Source organism: Vulpes vulpes, chromosome 2 (genome assembly GCF_048418805.1).
Source record: "Vulpes vulpes isolate BD-2025 chromosome 2, VulVul3, whole genome shotgun sequence".
In the NCBI taxonomy this organism is placed as follows: Eukaryota; Metazoa; Chordata; class Mammalia; order Carnivora; family Canidae; genus Vulpes; species Vulpes vulpes.
Window position 1 is genome coordinate 46,485,771 of NC_132781.1, and position 19,312 is coordinate 46,505,082.

Here is a 19,312-nt window from a genome sequence, read left to right on the forward strand (position 1 = left end):
TTGTCAAGGTTCCATCAGTTATATTCTGGTCTCCTTTTTTTTTTTTTTTGCCCCTATTATATACCTTCTTCTGAATTGTCTTTCACCACTTAGGTGGTTTGAATCACTGCTCCCTGTTTGCTATTTTACCAAATCCCTTTTTTTAAGCCTGTCTCAAGCCATGATCTGTATATCTCATTACCTCTTAAGTATCTTTAAATATAGCTACTTCAAGTCAGAAGGTTTATTTTATTTATTTATTTATTTATTTATTTATTTATTTATTTATTTATTTATTTATTTATTTATTTATTTATGATAGTCACACACACAGAGAGAGAGAGAGGCAGAGACACAGGCAGAGGGAGAAGCAGGCTCCATGCACGGGGAGCCCGACGTGGGATTCGATCCCGGCTCTCCAGGATTGCGCCCTGGGCCAAAGGCAGGCGCCAAACCGCTGCGCCACCCAGGGATCCCAAGTCAGAAGGTTTAAAACTGAACTTATTATATTCTTTTTTTTTTTAATTTTTATTTATTTATGTATGATAGTCACAAAGAGAGAGAGAGAGGCAGAGACACAGGCAGAGGGAGAAGCAGGCTCCATGCACCGGGAGCCCGATGTGGGATTCCATCCCGGGTCTCCAGGATCGCGCCCTGGGCCAAAGGCAGGCGCTAAACCGCTGCGCCACCCAGGGATCCCTGAACTTATTATATTCTTATCTCTTTTTCTTCTTCTTTTTTCCCTGTGTTTTCTTTCCATGTGAATGGTACTACAATTCACTAGAAACTTGTGAATTAACTGTGTTTTCCCATCTCTCACGTCTAGTCAGTTACCAAAACAAAAGTCTAGTGGTTAAAAGTGTGAGTCATTTTTGGCTTCAAGGGTATGCGTGTAGGGCTTTTTAAAGAGCAGTAGAAGTTGGAGTGCCTGAATGGTTCAGTCAGTTAAATGTCTGTCCGCCTTCAGCTCAGATTGTGATCCCAGGGTCCTGGGATTGAGCCCCACATCAGGCTCCCCGCTCAGCAGGAAGCCTGCTTCTCTCTCTCCTTCTGCCTGCTGCTTCCTCTGCTTGTGCTTGCTCACTCTCTGTCAAGTAAGTAAATAAAAATCTTTAAAAAAAAAAACAAAAAAGCAGTATAAATGCTTTTTAAAAAAATATATATTTATATGTTTTAGAGTTTATGTGTGCTGGAGGCAGGGATTCAGCAGGAGAGGGAGAGAGAGTCTTAAGCAGACTCCACAATGAGCAGAGAGGGTCTGATGTGGGCCTCGATCTCACTACCGTAGATCATGACCTGAGCTGAAACCAAGAGTTGGAATGCTTAACTGACAGTGCCACCCAGGCGCACCCCATTAAAAGTGCATTTTTAAGCACTTACAAAAAAATATATAGAAATAGAGAAAAATAGAACCACTCTAGTTAAGGAGGGAGGTGCAGAGCTCTCTCTACCTGCTTAGCCAATATGTTCCCCATCTACTCAGTAAATGTTTTTTGGAATTATTATCCTAGATTATTTCACTACTTCCTAGTTTTGTGGCCTTGATAAATCAGTGTGCCAATATATAATATAGGGGTAATATACTTTTCTACCTACTTTAACTGGATTGTTTTAGGATCAAAAGAGACAGTGAATGTTTTTTAAATTATAACATTTTATGAAAAATATAAATGTGACATACAACTATAATGGGGTGCTGCTTTACACACATTTGGAATCACCTCCATCTTTCTAATTAATTGCATTTGCCACACCACACAGCACAACATCTTTAAAATGCAGATATCGAGGGGCCCCTGGGTGGCTCAGTCTGTTGAGTGTCCAACCCTTTATTTTGGCTCAGGTCATGATCTCTAGGTCATGGGATTGAGCCCTCTGTTGGGTTCCACACTTGTCAGGAGTCTGCTTTGGGTCTCTCTCCCTCTGCCCCTGCTCACTGTATGCTCATTGTCTCTCTCAAAAAACTAAAGTCTTTAAAAAAATAAAATGCAGATGTTGGGTTAAGCTACATAGAACTTAGAAATATGGCAGAAGTTTTAAAAATTTAATATCTAGTCAGTCCACTTTAAAAAAATTATTTATTTATTCATGAGAAACACAGAAGGAGAGAGAGGCAGAGACACAGGCAGAGGGAAAAGCATGCTCCATGCAGGGAGCCTAAAGTGGGACTCAATCCGGGGTCTCCAGAATCATGCCCCAGGCTGAAGGTGGTGCTAAACCGCTAAGCCACCGGGGCTGCCCTCTAGTCCACTTTTTATAAAAGTTACATAAGCAGAATCAAAGGATAAAAACTTGGGTTTTTTTAAGTCAGTAAATGCTAACCCAAATGTTTGAAAAGTAAAAATGGTAAAGAGATGACATTCATAACTATTGATAGGAATATAAATCGGTACAACCCTGGGGAACAAATTTTTAGTAGCTATCAAAATGTCCTAAAAATGTATATAACTTTTTGTCTTTATTCAGGCTACTCTTAAAAAATATTATAAACTTGGGTGGCTTGGGACACGCTCAGCAATTGAGCGTCTGCCTTCGGCCCAGGGCAGGGCCGAAGGGCAGGGTGATCCTGGAGTCCTGGGATCGAGTCCTGTGTCGGGCTCCCTGCATGGAGCCTGCTTCTCCCTCTACCTGTGTCTCTGCCCCTTTCTTTCTTTCTTTCTTTCTTTCTTTCTTTCTTTCTTTCTTTCTTTCTTTCTCTCTCTCTCTCTCTCTCTCTTTCTTCTTTCTTTCTTTCTTTCTTTCTTTCTTTCTTTCTTTCTTTCTGTCTCTCATGAATAAATAAAATATTAAAAAATAAACAAACAAACTTGGGTGGCTTATAAATAACAGAGATTTATTTCTGAGAAGTCCAGTTTCAAGGCACTAGCAGATTTGCTTCCTGGTTCCATAGTCACTTTTTATAAGGGCACTAATCGCATTCAGGAGGACTCTGCCCTGATGACCTAAGTACCTCCTAAAGCCCCAGCCCCATCTCCAGATACCATATTAGGTTTGAACATAAGAATTGGAGGGTGGGGGGATGACACACACATATCCAATCTGTAGCATCTTTTGACTCTAATGTAAAGACATGTAAAAGGCTTTATATGAATGTTTATTTGCAGCATTGTTTATAATGGTGAAAATTTATAAACAACCTTAAAGTCCAACAGTAGATAATTGCTTAAATAAAATTTGGTACATCTACATCATAGAATATTGTGTCTGAGGGCCACCTGGATGACTCATTCGGTTAAGCATCTACCTTGAGCTCAGATTGTGATCTCAGGGTTCTGGAATGGAGCCTGGCATCCAGCTCCCTGATCTACGGGGAGTCTGCTTCTCCCTCTTTCTCTGCCCCCTCCCCCCACAACTGGTGTGCACACACTCGCTCGCTGTGTGTGTGTCTCAAATAAAATCTTTAAAATAAAGAATATTGTGTTTGAATATTAATAACTGTGATATCATAGATTACTGACAAGGCAAGATTTTCAAGAAATGGTGAACTAAATGAACAAGTTACTTGATTAAAAGCCATTTCCTTTATAATGCATACATGGTGGTGTGAATTTATGGGCAAAGAACATGATATGAGAAGATTATACTGAGGGCTTAGCAATGGTAATCTGAAAATGTTGGGACTTTTTTTTTTTTTTAATTAAGAGGAATAGTCATTTTGCATTTTTTCCTTTAACTGTTCTTATGTGGAAAAGTACCACCATATATCTTTATAAAAAATAAGTCCACTAAGATCATAATTGTTATAATTTGTGCATGTATTATGTGTATATATGTATTATCTATTATATGAGCTTCAGTATTGTAAGCTGTGTGCAGCGTCTTCAGGCAGTTTCAGGCATTAGGGCTTGACCTGAGGGTAAGACTGGAGCTAGGTTAGGAACATTAAATATTTACAAGTACTATATATGATTTGTTTACGCTTGACATTTTTAAAGAAGAAAATAAAGCTAAGAAATAGATATGTCTTTTAACTTCTTTGTTTCCTTTATTATTTGGGGTATTCTAACCAAGGGAAATATACTTTTATTGAAGGCTTGTAACATAGGCTCTGACAACATAGTATTTGATGGAATATTTTGAAGGATCCATTGCCTTCCTATTTTGTATTGTTTTGGAAGGCCCAAGTAAACTACTTGGTGGAAATTAAGATGAAGTAGATTTCAGTTTCATGTAAAGAAGGTACTTATGAATCAAGTTATCCACTAGTGAGAACAGGCCAGAAGGTACAGGCTGTGTGATATGAGCAGGACACAGACACAGATTCAGAATAATAGTAAGAATTTATCTTTCCTCAGCCCTGTGTTCATGAATGTGATGTGCTTGACCCTGTCTTCCACTAGTTAATGCTTTAATCTTTGGTATACTAATAATTACCTGGAATATAAAATGTTTGATGTAATTCCCTATTATCTTCCTCCACTGCTTGTTTTACTTCTAACCTGCTTTTGAATTAAACTTGATTCCACCAATTCTACAATATTACTAGAGTGTTTATAAAGCATTGGGTGGGCAGTGGCTTTGAAAGAGTAGTCATAGCAGTATTGTTTGTGGTAGTAAAAGTGTATGTCTGTAATGGAATACAATATTTTTTTTAAGGCAGGTTTATGTCTGCTGGTAAAGAATATGGCTAAAATTGAGTTTATGTGACATTGTGTGTAAGACATTTGTAGTGTGCTGCAGTTTGTTTAAGAAACAAATACTGATTATCTCTAGACTATGCAAGAATGTGTAGGTAGATTGTCTCTGAATATACAAAACACTGATTAAGTACCTCAGGAATGGAATATTGGGGGTCAGTGGTAGAAAAGATACTTTATTGTATACTTAAAACAGATTTAAATTTTGTTTAACCTTGGATATATGTTAACTTTCTAGTTATTTAAATTAAAATGTTTTAAAGGAAATCCCAAACTACTGTTTCTGTCACAGTGGTACTTAAGGCTCAAAAAAGTTGAGAGACATTGGAATAGGTTGCTTTAGGAGGGAGGTAGCTGATTTTCTCTTTGAAAGATTATGAGAACATGAAGAGGCACCTGCTAATTCAGCTTTTCTAACCTTCAGGTTCTTTTAATTCTAAATAAATGTCTCATTCTGTGATACTATACTAAGTTATAGCTTGTGTCCTTTTCCACTCTAATGGTTTAAAGTTATCTCTGATATTATTATTATTATTTTTTTAATTTTTATTTATTTATGATAGTCACAGAGAGAGAGAGAGAGAGAGAGGCAGAGACACAGGCAGAGGGAGAAGCAGGCTCCATGCACTGGGAGCCTGATGTGGGATTCGATCCCGGGTCTCCAGGATCGCGCCCTGGGCCAAAGGCAGGCGCCAAACCGCTGCGCCACCCAGGGATCCCTTATCTCTGATATTAAATACTTATTAATTATAATTTATCACAACAATTTTCTGTGCAAATGTAAATTTCAGTTGCTAGTCTGTGAGCATCTGCTAGCATAAGTAGTAAAGTAAGGCAGAATGTAAATATGAACAAAATTGATGATTAGTGTCACAAATTGATAGCTGTTCTGTAAGCCATATCTTGATCTATAGAGTGCCTGCATCTTGTAAGGTAAACAATACATAAGATCTCAAGAATAATGTTTTAATACTTTGGATATACTATGACAGAACTAGATGTTTTAGAGGCCTTGGGGAAGGGTTTCTTTTTTTGTGAAATACCTGTGTGATTTGGAAGGGAATACTTTTAAAAGAATGCCCTAAGATTTATGAGATTTTAAATATTTAATATAGAAATCAGATTTTGTGGAGCCCCTGGGTGGCTCATTTGGTTGACTGTCCAACTCTTGATTTTGATCTCGAGGTCCTAGGATCAAGCCTAGTTTGCTTGTTCCTCTCCTTCTGCCTCTCCACCCACTTGCATGCACACACACTCTTTCTCTTTAAAATAAATGAATAAATAAAATTTTTTTTAAAAATCAGATTTTGTTAGAAGTCATTTGAATTTTTTTTTTTCAGAAATCGAGCTATAGCAGATTATCTTCGTTCAAATGGCTACGAAGAGGCATATTCAGTTTTTAAAAAGGAAGCTGAATTAGATATGGTATGTTTGCCTTTTTACCGTTTTTCATAGTAAATAAGTGGATTTTACTCATGTGTCATTAGTTAACAGTCCTATCAGTTATTCACAAATCTCATCATTTGTTATGTGGTTTACTTTGGCCCTGGGTTTTTACTCCCAATCCCCCTTTTTTCTATAATCATATATTTAGTAACATTTGGGCTTTAGGTGAACGGTCTGAATGATTTTGAGCCATTTGTCAAAAGGTTCTCATTTTTTTTTTTCTCTAGAATGAAGAATTAGATAAGAAATATGCTGGTCTTTTGGAAAAAAAATGGACATCTGTTATTAGATTACAAAAGAAGGTATCTCCGTCTTTCTTTAAAGTAACTTGTAAAAAATAAATAAATAAAGTAACTTGTATTTAGAGTGGTTTTTACATAAACTTTCTGAAAATATTAACATCAGTTATTCTGCATGGCCAATAAAAATAATTTTTAATGCATTAAAAAAAATCTTTGACCTAGACAGGTCATTGCTGATACATGCTAACACATGCAACCCAGATACTGGCTCCAGTGAATCTACAGAACCCTGACTTCACAAAGAATTGATACTGAAAAAACTCATTTGTGCATTTAGATGGGAAGAAAGCATGTAGCCAATATGATGCTGGGAAAGGGCACTAAAGTGTGCTTGTAGAGAAGTCATTTTCATCTCTGTGCTTTTATTTTTATCTGTGAAATGAAGGCAACAAATATTACTCTGGCCCTAAATTTATACTTTTAGTAGGCAAAGTTAGAATAAATAACATTGTTATAATGTAAGTTAATCCATAAAAAGCTCTTAGAAAAGTTACCTAGCACGCAGATGCTCAATAAATGTTAGCTTTATTGCACTGCTCTTCCTCTAATTGATATATATTGAAATTTTTTTTAGTTAAGTAGCTGACACAATCGTAGTGAATCTTTTTCATTTCATTTTTGTTACACTAATAAAATTTTGGTGATATATAGATCATTTTTAGTTAAATTTGTTGAATGCTTTGTAAATTACTGAAATTTTTTCAAGTATCCTACATACACAGATGCAAACTAAAGGCAGTTTTTAAACATATCAAATATGTTATTTTCATTGGAATTTATCTGTATATAACTATGTGTTCCTTCTCAAGGTTATGGAATTAGAATCAAAACTAAATGAAGCAAAAGAAGAATTTACGTCAGGTGGACCTCTTGGTCAGAAACGAGACCCAAAAGAATGGATTCCCCGTCCACCAGAAAAATATGCATTGAGTGGTCACAGGAGTCCAGTCACTCGAGTAATTTTCCATCCTGTGTTCAGTGTTATGGTCTCTGCTTCAGAGGATGCTACAATTAAGGTAATTTTTTTTTCAAAATTAAAGATGTACAGTACTGTACAAAACTGTTAAAAGCATTAGAGTTAATTAGGTAAAAGAAATTTAAAAATCCTTTAAAAAATCTCTGATTTTTACTGATAAATTTGAGAAAATTGGGTGTCATTAATTTAGTGTTAGACCATAGGTCACCTAGTACTTGAATAATTTTTGTTCTTGGGGAATGAAGATAAAAGTGTGCCTTGCTTTTAAGCAGAGATAATAGATGAAAATACGAGATTACAATACTAGTACTTCAGGGGGTGCATGTATTCTGCAAAAGAATTTTGTAGGGGACTTAACTGAAATTGGATTCTCCTTGATGTATTTTAAATACTAGCTTTGATTCCAAACAGTAGTTCTCCCCAGGAATGTGGGAATGTAGGAGGTTTTCACTTTATAAGCTATCTATTTCTCTCACTTTTGTATTTTTTTACAATAAATGTACACATTTTGATGTTTTATCTTTTAATCCAGAAAAAAAGTTGCTTTTATAATTCCCTTTGATCCAGACATGATACAGTAACAGTTATATATAAACTAACTGCAGAAAGATAAATAAAATCGTTAAAAGGTTTAGATAGGTTTCTCTCTTATTTCAGATTAAGCTCTAGATTTTAAAAAGTTTCATTTATAGAGGTATTACTAAGAAAATGTGAGTAAGTTGCTAAGACCATATGTATCATCATCTAGCAGCAGTCCAATATAAAAAATACTGGAATGACTTAAATGCGACTCTACTTAGTTTGTTTTTCAAATTAAACATTCTGTTCTGTTTTCCTTGTATGGTTTCTTTAGTTTCTAAATCCACAGCTTCCTTCCATTCCATGGGATGGGCTGCAGAGAAATTGGAAGAGAATCTTAAAATCTTATGTGTACTATAGTCTGAAATGATTACATACCAAATAGATTAATCATTGCTGTTTTTCAAATATATGTAGACATATATTTAAATTATTGATTTCATGATAGTCTTGTGTACTGTAAAACTTTACTGCTGTCATGAGGCATAAGGGTGACTAGGTTAAAAACCCAGTCTTTTTTTTTTTTTTTTAAGATTTTATTTATTTATTCATGAGAGGCACAGAAAGAGAGGCAGAGACACAGGCAGAGGGAGAAGTAGGCTCCATGCAGGAAGCCCGATGTGGGACTCGATCCCGGGTCTCCAGGATCAGGGAAGGCGGCGCTAAACTGCTGAGCCACCCAGGCTGCCCCAAAACCTAGTCTTAATTACTGATTTTGCAGCAGTGGTATAAGAATAAGCAAAACTGTAAATGTCCCATCTTAAAATGTATCTAACTGAGTGAGCTTTAAAATATTACAGATTGGGGCCCCTGGCTGGCTTAGGCAGTAGAATATGCAACTCTTGATCTCAGGATCATGAGTTCAAGCTCCATGTAGGGTGTGCAGCCTACTTAAAAAGAAAACCAGAAAGTTCAAATTGGAAGTTTTTAAATTTGTGTGTATAACAATTATGCCACATAGCTCAGCAACTACTTAATAGTTCTACTTCCATTTACTCTTAATGTGCACGTCGCTTTTTCATTAGTGAAAAGCATTGTATTTAGTTTTGATATTTTTTTTTTGTTAAATTTATTTTAAAAATAGGTTTCTTTGTTTCTTTTCTTTCTTTTTTTTTTAAAGATTCTATTTATTTATTCCTGAGAGACACACACACACAGAGAGGCAGAGACACAGGCAGAGGGAGAAGCAGTCTCCATGCAGGGAGCCCAACGTGGGACTTGATCCCAGGTCTCCAGGATCATGCCCTGGGCTGAAGGCAGTGCTAAACCACTGAGCCACTAGGGCTGCCCAGTTTTTTTGTTTCTGATGAATCATTTTTAATGATTTTAAGCTAGTTGTTTTGTTTATATGTGAAGGCAATATAGTAGGATAGTTAATATTCTTGGTTCAAGTCCTGACCCCATCACTCAAAATTAATGTGATCATGGGCAAATTATAACTTTTTATGCTTCTCTTTCCTTGTCTATAAAATGAAGATAATTAATACTTATCTCATAAGGCTTTTGGTAGGATTAAATATTACATATTATTATAATATGTAGAAACTGCTTAAAATAGTATTGACCAGATATTAAAGGAGTACTTGGTGCCAGCAGTTTTTCAGTACCATGAATTTTCCTTTTTTATGTCATTTCCAGTCATCTACTATCATAAATAATGTTCTATTCATTCTTACGCATAAAGCTTTCTTTTCTCAATAAATTACTTCTATGAATATTTTGTGGAATAGAAAAAAAATCGTTTTTCTACTCTTCTTCCATACTTTTGCTCAGTTGTGGTAAAACCTAGGATCTACTTTCCAAAAAACCCAACATAGAGCATAGAATTTTTTGTGTAATTTTGTGACTATCTTGGACAAAGTACATGATATATTTAAGGTTCAATTTTCTCATTTTTTGGGGGAAGAAGGATGAAAAATTTTTATGTTATTAAGATTGTTTTGCTTAAAATTAAGTAATGTGTACATATATAGTGCCTGACAGATATAGGTAGTTGGTAAGGGCCTAGTAGAATATAGCTAATGTTATAATTAACAATAACAAAAATTTTTATTACATTATTTCCCTTGTGTATTTGGTAAATAAAACATTTATTCCTTTTAGAGTAATTCATTTATATCATCAGTCTTTTTTTTTTTTTTATCATCAGTCTTTAAACTTTAATAATTTAGGGAAAATGTAGGATAGATAATTGGAATGGTTCATAATGGTATTTTTAATTGCATCATTTAAATTTTTAAAATGTTCTTTTACTTCTTCTTCTTCCTTTTTTTTTTTAAAAAAGATTTTGTTTTTACATGATGCCCAGCGTGGGGCTTGAACCCACAACCTGGAGATCAAGAGTTGTACATTCCACCGACTGAGCCAGCCAAGCACCCCTTGAAATTTTTTTTTTTTTAAGATTTTATTTATTTATTCATGAGAGACACAGACAGAGGCAGAGACACAGGCAGAGGGAGAAGCAGGCTCCCTGCAGGGAGCCTATAGGACTACAGGACTCGATCCCAGTTCTCCAGGATCATGCCCAGAGCTGAAGGTGGCGCTAAACCACTGGGCCACCAGGGCTGCCCTGAAATGTTATTTCTTTCTTTCTTTTCATTTTTTTTAAGATTTTATTTATTTATTCATGAGAGACACACACACACACACAGAGAGAGAGAGACACAGGCAGAGGGCAAAGCAAGCTCTATGCGGGGAGCCTGACATGGGACTCAGTCCCAGGTCTCCAGGATCATGCCCTGGGCTGAAGGCGATGCAAAACCGCTGAACCACCCGGGCTGCCCTGAAATGTTATTTCTGATTGCCATGTAGAACTATTCTTAAATATTTTTAAAAATGAACAACAATCAAAACTGAAAAATGCATTCAACTAACAGAGCAGATGAAGGGCTGCCAACTTTTTATAAAGAGTTCAAAACAGGGGCACTTGGGCGGTTTAGTCAGTTAAGTGTCTGCATTGGCTCAGGTCATGATCTCAGGGTCCTGGGATTGAGACCTATGTCCGGCTCTCTGCTCAGCAAGGAGTCAGCTTCTTCCTCACTCTGTCTCTCAAATAAATAAAAAGTTCAAAACAAATGTGAAAAACATTAATCATCTCAATAGAAAATTGAACTGTGGGATATGAACAGACCATTCATAGAAGAGAGAAAAATGACTAACCAGTAACACAAATTTTGGCTTTGCTACTAATAGTAGAAAATATATTAATATTGTATCTCAAATCTGTCATCAGTATATTTTACTTTTTAGATGAGAATTCCCAGTGGTGATCAGAATTTATAAAGCAGGCATTTTCATTACATTAAATATAATCTTATGAGAGAAAAATTCAGCAGAATGTATGAAGAGCTTAAAAAGTCTGTACTTTAAAAAAAAAAAATCTGTACTTTTGAGTTCAAGCCCCACACTGGGTGTAGAGATTACTTAAAAATAAAATCCAACGACACATGTTTGCAAAGTCTAATGGCATGAAAAAATACTTATGGTGAGAAGCAGAGGAGAAATGGGATAGTGTAGTACACAGGGTCATTATACTTAAAAACAGCATAAAATGGAAAAACAATGTCTTTGGTAGGATAGTGGATTTTTTTTTATTGCCCTTGCTATACATTATAGTTTGTTATTTTTATATAATCATGTGGAAGTAAGAGAAAAAAATTAATTTTTATTTATTCTTGATGTTTACAAACTAACACTAAAATACCTTGTTTGCTTACCATTTATGAAGAGACCATTTTCTGGGTATACTTATTTTAGAGAAAATGTTACAGTGTTATTTGACGAATGCATGGAAAGTTAACTGAAACTGAATTGCAAGATCACACCTTATTTATTTTTAGTATGTAAGATATTCATCTACAACCTTGGTGTCATTAGATACTAAATGAGGGGGAACCCTGGGTGGCTCAGCGGTTTAGTGCCTGCCTTCGGCCCAGGGCATAATCCTGGAGTCCCAGGATGGAGTCCCAGGATAGAGTCCCGCATCCGGCTTCCTGCATGGAGCCTGCTTCTTCCTCTGCCTGTGTCTCTGCCTCTCTCTGTCTGTGTCTCTCATGAATAAATAAATAAAATCTTAAAAAAAAAAAAAATTCTCAAACAAAAAACCATTGTCCAGTATTATACCATTCATGAACACATATGCAAAATCCTTAACAAATTATAAGCAAATTAAATGCAGCAATTTATAAAAAGGTTAATTAAAGTAGGGTTTATCCCAGAGTGCAGGAATGGTTCCTGGTTTCCAACACTGGAAAATCAATCAGCGTGATACAGCACATCAATAAAAAAACATAATAGGTTCAGAAAAGGTATCTGACAAAATTCCAGCGTTCATTCAAGATCAGAGCTCTAAGTAAGCTAGGAAGGGAGCTTCATTAAGCTGATAGAAGGTTAAAATATCTGAACATAATAATTAATAGTGGAAAACAATGCTTTCCCCCTGAGATCAGGAACCAAGGCCAGGATGTTCAATCTCAATCACTTAAATTAATGTTTGTAAAAGAGTACCTTAAAAAAAAAAAAAGAGTACCTTGTCAGTGCAGTAAGGCAGAAAAAGAAATAAAAGATATGTCAGATTGGAAAGAAAGAAAGAAATTAAACTGTCTCTTCTTGGAGACAACATGATCATCTATGTAGAAAACTCAGAGAATCTATAAAAAAGCTGCCAGAACTATGGCTGAATGTAACAGTATCTCTTAAATATAAGGGTTATAGGGTTAATAAACAAAGGGTCATTGTATTTCTATAAAGTAGCAATGAATAATTTGAAAATTGAAATTTTAAAATGCAACTTGGAAAAAAAATAAAAGTAAAATGCAACTTGGTCATTTCAAAAAACCTCAGTATTTCAGGGTAAATCTAGTAAAATAGATGCAAAATTAGAAATCACTTCTGTGGGGGCACCTGAGCGGCTCAGTGGTTGGACTTCTCTCTTCAGCTCAGGTTGTGATCCTAGGGTTCTGGAATCGAGTCCTGCAATTGGGGTCCCCACAGGGAGCCTGCTTATCCCTCTTGTCTGTGTTTCTGCCCCTCTCTGTGTGTGTCTCATGAATAAATAAACATTTTTTTTGAAATATATGTTTTTAATTTATTTATTCATAAGAGAGAGGGAGAAAGAGAAGCAGAGACACAGGCAGAGGGAGAAGCAGGTTCCAGGCAGGGAGCCCGACATGGGACTCGATCCCGGGACTCCAGGATCATGCCCTAGGCCGAAGGCAGGCACTAAACCGCTGAGCCACCCAGGGATTCCCCCCCCCCCCCCCGCTTTTTTTGTTGTTTTGTTTTGTTTTTTGTTTTTAGAATAAATAAAATCTTTAAAAAAGATCACGTCTATTAAGAAGTACTTGACTGTATGGTAAAAAATCTTTATATTGAGTTGGGTATGTACATTTTCTGTAAAGGAAATGTTTTTTAGAAGATGATTTAGGGCAGCCCTGGTGGCTCAGCGGTTTAGCGCCGCCTTGGGCTTGGGGTGTGATCCTGAAGACCCGGGATCGAGTCCCACGTTGGGCTCCCTGCATTGAGCCGCCTTCTCCTTCTGCCTGTGTCTCTGCCTCTCTCTCTCTCTGTCATGAATAAATAAATAAAATCTTTTTAAAAAAATAGAAGATGGTTTATTTTTCTTAGGTGAGTTTTTATGTAGTTGTGATCACATGTAATTTTGTGTTCTTTACGTAATATTACATTATTGTATTATATGTGTCACATGTTCCTTATATTTGCAAATCTCATTATATCTACTTAAACATTTCCTTAATGTTGGATATTTAGATTGTTTCCAAGTTTTTATTTTTTTTCCGTTTTATTTATTTATTTTTAAAAGATTTTATTTATTCACTCATGTGAGAGAGAGGCAGACACAGGTAGAGAGGGAGAAGCAGGCTCCATGCAGGGAGCCCGACATGGAATTCGATCCTGGGTCTCCAGGATCAGGCCCTGGGCTGAAGGCAGCGCCAAACTGCTAAGCCACCGGGGCTGCCCTGTTTCCAAGTTTTTAAAATGCATTTTTAAGTTTCTTTAAATTGGTTGATATATATCCTACTACAGATGAATTTGAACCTATCGTAGGAAGGATGGAACCAGTCTTTTGATTTTTTTATAATTGGTATCAGGAAAGATTGAACTTCAGACTAGCATTTGACTACCAGAGAGAAAGTTTTGTTTCTAATATTTATTCTTTTTTTTTTTTTTTTAAGATTTTATTTATTTATTCATGAGAGACACACAGAGAGACATAGGCAGAGAGAGAAGCAGGCTCCATGCAGGGAGCCCGATGTGGACCTTGATCCTGGGACTCCAGGATCACTCCCTGGGCCAAAGGCAGATGCTCAACCGCTGAGCCACCCAGGTGTCCCCCTATTCTTTCTTTTTATTTTTTTTTTATTTTTTTATTTTTTTAATTTTTTATTTTTTATTTTTTATTTATTTATGATAGTCACAGAGAGAGAGAGAGAGGCAGAGACACAGGCGGAGGGAGAAGCAGGCTCCATGCACCGGGAGCCTGATGTGGGATTCGATCCCGGGTCTCCAGGATCGCGCCCTGGGCCAAAGGCAGGCGCCAAACCACTGCGCCACCCAGGGATCCCCTATTCTTTCTTTTTAAATAAAGATTTTATTTACCTATTTATTTACTTATTTGAAAGAGAGAGAGAATGAGAGAGATCATGATCAAGGGGAGGAGCAGAGGGAGAGGGACAAGCAAACTCTGTGCTGAGCATGGAGCCCAATGTAGGGCTCGATCCCACAACCCCAGTATCACAACTGGAGCAGAAATCAAGAATCAGATTCTTAACTGACTGAGCCACTCAGGCACCCCTAATGTTTATTCTTGAAAGTTTATTATGTCTGTTATCTTTTTTTAAAAAATATTTATTTATTCATGAGACACACAGAGAGAGAATCAGAGACACAGGCAGGGGGAGAAGCAGGCTCCATGCAGGGAGCCCGACGTGGGACTCGATCCTGGGTCTCCAGGATCACACCCTGGGCCGAAGGCGGCGCTAAACCGCTGAGCCATGGGGGCTGCCCTATTACGTCTATTATCTTGAAAGAATTCTCATGTGTCAGTGACTTCCCATTTTTGCATCAAAATGATCTTTGCTTTTGTTAATCTACTCCTGGACAATAATATCTTGTGAAGTCTATCTTCGCCTCTTAGACATCTGAGCACTGCTTGTCTATTATAATTGAGTGCTCTTTATTGTCCTCTAATATTTTACATAGAGATGCCTGTCATAACCACACCCAAAATTTTTGTCCTTAAATTTACTTTTACATGTCTGTTGTCTCCTGTAAGCCTGGGAAGGGACTTTGTCTTTTGGCTTTATATACCTACTCACTGGCACAATTACGTTTATGGTAGATAATGTGGTACTAGAAGTCTGTTTTAAAAATTATAACTTCAGTTTTCTCTGTAGAAAAAGACCAGTTTATATTTGAAGATGTGTTCTATTTCTAAGACAGTTACTCTTTGTCATTTGCTCATGCTGGTCTCCTGAGTACTAACATGAAATGAGAAAGAAGAGATGGGTTGATGTGAACTAACTTTCTGAAATCTTGACAGGTGTGGGATTATGAGACTGGAGATTTTGAGCGAACTCTTAAGGGGCATACAGACTCTGTACAGGATATTTCATTTGACCACAGTGGCAAGCTTCTGGCTTCCTGTTCTGCCGATATGACCATTAAACTATGGGATTTTCAGGGCTTTGAATGCATCAGAACCATGCACGGTAAGGTGTAGAGGATAGTATTTTGATAGTGATTTGTAACATGACATTCCAGAGAAAAGAATATTGTTTAATAGTATGCAGTTTCCCTATATGCACTTCTTAATTGTATCAGTGGAAGAATGTATGATGTAGATAGCTTATGGATAAGATAAGCCCTAAGCCCACAGTAGTTGAGAGTTGTTTCAGTTATAAGGTTTTATCTCCTAGTACTGGTTTATATAAAATACTTAATTCATTTTCAGGAATATTTTTGGATAAGAAAAACTGCGGGGACGTCTGTCTTCAAGAAAGAAAGAAAATTAAATTATTGGGGATTGTTTTGTTTTTCATTTTTCTCACTTGGGAAACTGAAGTCCAGAGAGAATAGGTATAATGAAAGCTGGAACCTAGCATTTCTTGCTCACGTTATGATGTTCCACGTATCTCAATGTTAGGTGGTTTTCCTGGGTCTTGTCATAGACTGTTCTCAGGCGGTTTGGCTTTGTGGAAAGGACATGGGCTTTGGAATCAGATATCTGGGTTTAAATTCCTACTTGTTTACTTGTAGCTTTGGGAAATTTCAACAACTCATCTGCAAGATAGAAGTAATAATAATACTTATCATAGAATTATTGTAAGGATAAAATGGAATTGTATACATGAATCATCTTGGTTTAGTACCTAGCACATAAAAGGTGCTCACTAAGGATTTTTGTTTTCTTTAAACATGATATAATTTGAATGTTTGGATAAGGGATAAGATACATAAGGAACACATGCTGTGTTGGTAATAAGAGGTTTTTTTAAATAGATAATGTAGTGATATAAGCTATGTGATTACATAGAAAGTATAATTTGAAGAGTGTTTTCCCCTCAAATTAAATGGGAATCTTGCCAGTTAAAGGAATTCTTTCATAAAAGAATTGAATCCTTTCGTAAAATCTAGTGTTTGTGTTTCTTTGAGTAGCCTGTATCTTGTTGCTTTGACTTTAATAAAGAAGGGGAGTGGGAGATAATAGGGTTTCAGATATGGAATGAGTAGGTCAAGGGAATAAAAGGCACGCATAAAGAATATAGCTAACGATGTACTAATGGCGTATGGTGGCAGATGGCAGCGCAGCGTGTAATGTATATACTTGTGGAATCACTGTGTTGTATACCTGAAACTAATGTAACACCGTGTGACAACTATACTCAAAACTTAAAAAAAAAGTTCTTTCCAACCTTTGTATATTCCTTAAAATAATATATATGAGGATTCTTTAGGGCTTTTTCCATAAAGAATACCTAATTAGAAGAAATGTGAATAATGCATATAGACTAACGCATTTTTTTTTACCCCCAGGGATATCAACAACAAAAATGAAATTTTCAACCACTATTTTAAATATGGAACCACATCTTCATTTTTCTTATTCTTCTGTTTAGCTTTGTAAATCTTATTTCCAACCTATATCTTAGGATATCAACCATGGAAATTATGTTTCTAGTATTCATACATAAACATTCAGCATATTATTAGTATATTCAAATGCTGATGATATGCCTTGTGATGTTAAAACAGTTGTATAGGTTGAAATTTAATCGTAAGTTGAGCCAGCTACTTATTTCATTATGGATTATTTTATTAAGTTGCTAATTCTTTAACTTTTTTGTGTGTAAATCCAAATTTCTTATCAAATTTATATAAAACCCAGTGTGTGTAAAGTTGCTGCAGTATTTGAAATCCGATGATGAAATCTCTTGGTAAACTGAGGTTTAGTTGCTCTTGGTGATGTATCACTTAATACGTTGCTGTGTTGTGTGTTTAATACGTTGCTGTGTTGTGTGTTTTAGGCCATGACCACAATGTTTCTTCAGTAGCCATCATGCCCAATGGAGATCATATAGTGTCTGCCTCAAGGGATAAAACTATAAAAATGTGGGAAGTGCAAACTGGGTGAGTAGGTTTAGTTGAAAAGGTGTCAGCTAAAGAGATATTAAACAATCAAAATGTGTTGTGAACCAGTTATTTAAACTTTAACCCAGAATGGTCATGGTGCCGGTTGTGTTATATACTTTAAAACAAGGATTTAATCTCTAAATGTTTCCCAAAAAGGAACAGGGAAATTAAAAAAGAAACTTCCATGTTCTTGAGAGCCATTTTCCATTCAATGGCTAATTTCTTTGTGGTCTTCTTTTAAGGTGATTTCTCTGGGTTGAAACAAAGTAAATAATGTATATGCAGATATTCCCTTATTAGGCTGAATTTGGTTGTGGTTAGAATGACCCAATTGTTAATATAAAACCTTAACCTACTACTGGTTTTACCCAAATTAGTAGAGTGTACCTTTTTCCCAACAAAGCTATAAATATTTTTGTTAGTGTGTGTGTGTTTAGTTTTGAAAGATTTTCTCTCTATATTTTACCTTCTCGGATGTGTTGATTGGTTAGCTCCTTAATGATACTCCCATCAGTATATTTCAACTGATGTTTGATTTTCCAGCCTTTCCCCATCTTTTATTAACCAAGAATGTACATTTATTCTGTTGACTTGTATATGATTACTCTGACTTGGTGCCAGCTTCTTCATTCCAATGCATAGCTAGTTTTATATTGCTTCTGGGAAATGTCCCAACGATTGCCATTCATGATGTAAATTTATTACTTATTTTGACAGCTACTGTGTGAAGACATTCACAGGACACAGAGAATGGGTACGTATGGTGCGGCCAAATCAGGATGGCACTCTGATAGCCAGCTGTTCCAATGATCAGACTGTGCGTGTATGGGTCGTAGCAACAAAGGAATGCAAGGCTGAGCTTCGAGAACATGAGCATGTGGTAGAATGTATTTCCTGGGCTCCTGAAAGCTCATATTCTTCCATCTCTGAAGCAACAGGATCTGAGGTATGTGATTCTATACGTTATTTCATGATTTTATTGTTGATATAAGAACTTAGATAACTTTTTTGATTCTTGGTTTCAGGACAATTAATGCATTGACAAATCTGCATCCCAAAATTCTGAATCTAGAAACTCTTTACTCTTTCAAAACTTGCAAAAGTATTTATATTTTTTAACCAATGGTTATTATTGTTGTCCGCTGACTCTTGATTTGTGCTGGGGATAAATCTCTTGAAGAGTAAAAATGGTCATTAAATTTATCAGAAATTCCATTGTTAGTATACCAATGCAAAGTAAAACTCATGGGAGAGGTTAAAGTTATCTTTTAGAAGAATAGCCTTTAATGAGTGTAATTCTTTTATTTGTAAATTAATGGTGGAATGTAGTTCATTACTTAAATATTTGTTTTTAACAAAAGCTATTTCATATGGAGTCCTCTTAATACTCTTGAATACTAGAAGCACTAGCTGAATCTGGAGTTTTATTTGTTTAAGTTTTTATCTTAATCGCCTGGTGCTCATCACAAGTTCACTCCTGAATGCCCATCACCTATTTCACCAATCCTCCCAACCCTTCTTCCTTCTGGTAACCATCAGTTTGTTCTCTAAAGCTAAGAGTCTGTTTCTTGGTTTGTCCCTTTCCTTTTTTTTTTTCCCCCCTTTGCTTGCTTATTTCTCTTAAACTCAATATGCAAGTGAAACGTATGGTATTTGCCTTTGACTTATTTCACTATGCTGTTCTGACTTATTTCATTATACTCTCTAGCTCTGTCCGTGTTGTTGCAAACAGCAAGATTTCA

At 36.1% G+C, this 19,312-nt stretch overlaps 1 protein-coding gene across 4 annotated transcripts in view; it reads left to right on the forward strand.

The window, feature by feature from the left end:
* Positions 1-19,312, forward strand: part of PAFAH1B1 (platelet activating factor acetylhydrolase 1b regulatory subunit 1) — an 84,417-nt gene that overhangs the window by 53,363 nt on the left and 11,742 nt on the right. For all 4 annotated transcript variants that reach the window (XM_026016311.2, XM_072741463.1, XM_072741445.1 and 1 more), the window contains 6 exons: positions 5,957-6,041; positions 6,290-6,364; positions 7,174-7,380; positions 15,481-15,649; positions 17,465-17,567; positions 18,288-18,516. In XM_026016311.2, the coding sequence (XP_025872096.1) occupies positions 5,957-6,041; positions 6,290-6,364; positions 7,174-7,380; positions 15,481-15,649; positions 17,465-17,567; positions 18,288-18,516 (868 nt within the window). The remainder of the gene's footprint in view (positions 1-5,956; positions 6,042-6,289; positions 6,365-7,173; positions 7,381-15,480; positions 15,650-17,464; positions 17,568-18,287; positions 18,517-19,312) is intronic.